Consider the following 3,673-nt stretch of genomic DNA (forward strand, 5'->3'; position numbering starts at 1 on the left):
CCCACGTCCTGTTGCAGCTCCTCGTCCAGTGGAAGGAGCTGCATAAATGCTCCCCGGGTGCATCTCCCCGCACTGACGTTGAACTGCAGCCCAAACATGGCATTCAGCAGGGTTGACTTCCCTGTGCTCTGGATGCCGAGCACGGAGAGAACAAACACTCGTTTGTCCCCCAGCCTCTCAATTAGGCTGTCAAAGATTGCTCCCACCCAGCGCAGAGGGAGGTAAGAAGCATCCCCATCCATCAGCTCCACAGGATACCCCGAAACCATCAGATCTGCTGCAATTTGGGGCAGTTTGACAACATGCTTTGAGCTCATTAATGGGAGAGCTTCATAAATCTGCCCTACGTCTCTCAAAAGATGCTCAAGGCCAATGGATGAATCTTGGATTTCTTCAGAGAGGGCATTTAACTCACTGGTTTTTTCCTTCCTTTTCTTTTGCTCCAGTTTTTCAGACCATAACTTGTGATTGTCTCTCCTCAGTTCTTCAAGGCGACAAGAGGACAGGTCGTCCATAAAGACCTTCATCCACTGCAGGAAGTATTTCTTGGTATCTGCTGGCTGTGACTGGAGAAAGCCAAGGAATGGCTCCATCAGCTGATTGAGGGGGAAAGCTTGCTCTCGTTGCTTTCTTCTTATTTCTGCCTTCTCAAATTCAATTTGGCTCCAATGGTGCTCAATGCTCCTGTTCCCCTTCTCCTGAAAGCGAGTGAGTTCTTTGTCTTTTTGGCTCCATTGGTGCCACAGTTTTTCTTGAAGAGGCAGGAGCTGGGATTTGATCTCAGACAGCTTCTCTTTCTTCAGAAGGGTCACCAACTCCTTTGCCTTTGCTTTGGCCATCACACACTCGGGTCGATCTTCATCCACTAAGAATCCGTGCTGGCGAGCTTTGTCCAGGCAGGCATCCAGGCTGAAACGTGGGTTGGACCCTTTCAGGAGATTCCTGATTGTTTTGCTCAGCTCGTCCAACATTGCTGCTTCATTTCTGTTCTTGATCCCTATTGTTATGTTTTTGCTGGATTGTCCAGCTGCAACCTCCTCTTGTTCAGTGAGAAGACAAACCAGAGGCCTTTGTGACTGCAACAGGTCACGCAGAAGGTTTTTTCCTCTGTCGTCCATGTGCTCAGACTCAGATACAAGAGCCACGTTCACAGCAGAGATCTCCTGTAAGAACTGCAGCTGTGCTCCGTGATCCCTGGCGTCCCCATGCAGGTTACAGAAAGCCACACAGCACTCAAAGGTGTCATCAGGGCTTCCCCGGGGACAGTACCAGGCGATCTCCACAACACCTGCCATCAGCAAACACTCTCTGGTGCTGCCTTGGCAATGGCGGTGGAAAAAGGTGTCGTGTCTTTGTTTGCTCAGCAGAGCATTGAGGAGCTGAGACTTGGAAGAGGAGGCAGAGGTGCCAATGCGGATGAAGGACACGATGGGTGTCTCTGCCTGATGAATGAGTTTGTTATTGTAACTGCTCATTCTGGGCTGCTGTCCTGACTTCTCCACCTCTTTCCAGCTCCTTTTGATTTGGCTGAGGGCCCAGAGTGGGAACTCGATCTGGGCAGTGCCCGGCTTGGGCACCAGCAGAGGCAGTGCCAGTTGGCAGAAGGCGAGCTTGGTTGCAATAGTCTGTCTCAGGAAGTCATCAGCACAGTGGAAAATTGCCATCTGGAGGTCCATGGGGTGCACGTGGCCCTCCCTGCTTGCACGTTCAGGGGCTGCTTCCTCCAAATAATTTACAAAGTTTTCAAAGGAGTCTGAGGGTTCTTGTTCTTGCTCTGTGGTTTCTGGCACAGGGGCAAGTCCTAGGTTGCTTCCTTCCCTGCAAGTCAGGTACCTCACCCGATAATCCACGGTTAAGAGCTTCTGCAAGAAGTGAAATGGCAGGTCCTGGTCCTTGCTGGGCTGTCTGTCATGCAGAGATGTCTTGCAGATGATGTGGAAATCTCCCATCCCCATTTTTCTTGGATAGTGACTTTCTAGTCCAAGGCGCTTGAGCAAGTGGAGGAACTCTTGGTTTGCAGTGGCTTGATTTGCTTTGGATTTGCTGCCACCTAACATGGTTTTGTACAAGTCACATTCCAGCATCTCCCAGTCTTTGCATTCCCTGTGCTTCTGGAGGAGATTCTTTATCCCTGTGGACCATAACCCTTTCATGTGCCTTTCCATGAAAACTAAACGCTCCCTCTTCTGCTCTGGGGACAGCTCTTTACTTTCAGGTGTCACAGTCAGACCTGTCAGCAGAAGGGAGGCCTCAGCTCTGTCAGCATCTTGCTCCTTCAGATTCACATACTGCTCATGTGCCGCTTGCATTGCCTTTGCCATGTACTGAATTTCTTGATGTTCAAGGAGGCGCTGAAAAGTGCTGCTGTCAACCTGATACCCTGTGCTGGTCACAATTAAGAGCACTAACAGTTGCATGTCCTTCTGAGCCCTTTCCTGGAGAGACTGGAGTAAGGAATGAATTGCATGGATTGTACTCCAGGTGGCTTCTATCTTTGCTTTCTGAATGGCAGTAGCAGAGGTTCCTGGTGTGTAGGTGACAGCATGGATGTGCTCCATCATTTGCTGCAATGTCTCCAGGAGCTGTTCAAGCTCAAAGGCTTTGGGAGTTTTGGGAAGGCTGTGCTCAGTCTGGAAGATCCATTGCATAATGAAGGAAGACTTGGGGAAGTTCTTGACAGAATAGATATGAGGATCCAGGAGGCTCCACAACAGTGCCTTGATAGAGGTGGAGTTTTCTGGAGGTGACTCCTGGCAACTCCTCACAGTGTTCACCAGGACCTCCTGCAGGGCTTTGTCCGACAGGCACACCTCGATCCAGACACTGGGGTTCTTGGTTTTTGCATTCAGATCCTCTTTTAGATCCATCAGCTTGAGCAGTTTCCTTTCATCCACTGTCCCCTCCCAGGTCTTCACAAACTCCATGAAATGTCTGGCCTCTTCCACTGCACTGGCCAGTTCCTCTCTAACAGTGCTGTCAATGCTCTGATTCGTCAGTGCTTTGTACGCAGCCCTGAGGGCGCTGCTCATTCGATAGACGGACTGAAAATCCCTCCTGTGATTGCACAGGATGACATCCCACACTGGGATCAGCTGGAAGCCGCGGTCGATAACGCACCACGTTGAGTTATTGGACACAAGCCCTGTCTTCCACTGAGGAAGAGAATCTGTCTCTGAGGGGCCCCCTGTGTTGACCACGTAGAGCTGAATCGCTGTGTGGGAGCTCTCTCTGGTTTTGCCCTCGACAGAGGCCTTTGAGCTGGATTTGGAAGCAGTTGCGGCCACTCCTCCACTGGCCCCAAAGCCGCCGAGACTGGCTCCGACAAAGCTGTTCAGGGCTTCAGATGTTTGTCGCTTCATCTCTTCCTGGAGCTCGTCTCTGAATCCTTCTGTAGACGCCTTCCACCAGAATATTCCTCCAAAGTGGAGGGGACCCTGGTCGATGTGGGACCCAAACCTGTGGAAGAAGCTCTCCAGCAGTTTGGGCTTGTCTTCTTCCCGAGTGAAGCTCAAAAGCTGCTCCATGTCTTGCAGCTCCCGCAGGGCCGCATCCGAGAGGAGAAGCTGATGCCTTTGGAAGAAGCAGGAGGCCAGAGGGATGTACTGGAACTTGGTGATGCAAAAGTAGCTCCACTCAGAGTTGGACTGCTGGGTGTCCTCTGACTGTGAGGAGC

General features: G+C 51.2%; 1 protein-coding gene across 1 annotated transcript; it reads right to left on the reverse strand.

Annotated features, from left to right (window-relative positions):
- Positions 1–5: 5 nt before the first annotated feature.
- LOC113961337 (interferon-induced very large GTPase 1-like) lies at positions 6–3,665 on the reverse strand (the record flags this gene model as incomplete). The annotated part of the gene is made up of 1 exon (XM_027671620.1): positions 6–3,665. A coding segment is annotated over one exon (3,660 nt), but the record flags the coding sequence as incomplete, so codon positions are not given.
- Between the last annotated feature and the right edge of the window lie 8 nt (positions 3,666–3,673).

The sequence above is a fragment of the Neopelma chrysocephalum genome, unplaced genomic scaffold (assembly GCF_003984885.1).
Source record: "Neopelma chrysocephalum unplaced genomic scaffold, ASM398488v2 Primary Assembly neopelma1_97109, whole genome shotgun sequence".
NCBI classification, from domain to species: Eukaryota; Metazoa; Chordata; class Aves; order Passeriformes; family Pipridae; genus Neopelma; species Neopelma chrysocephalum.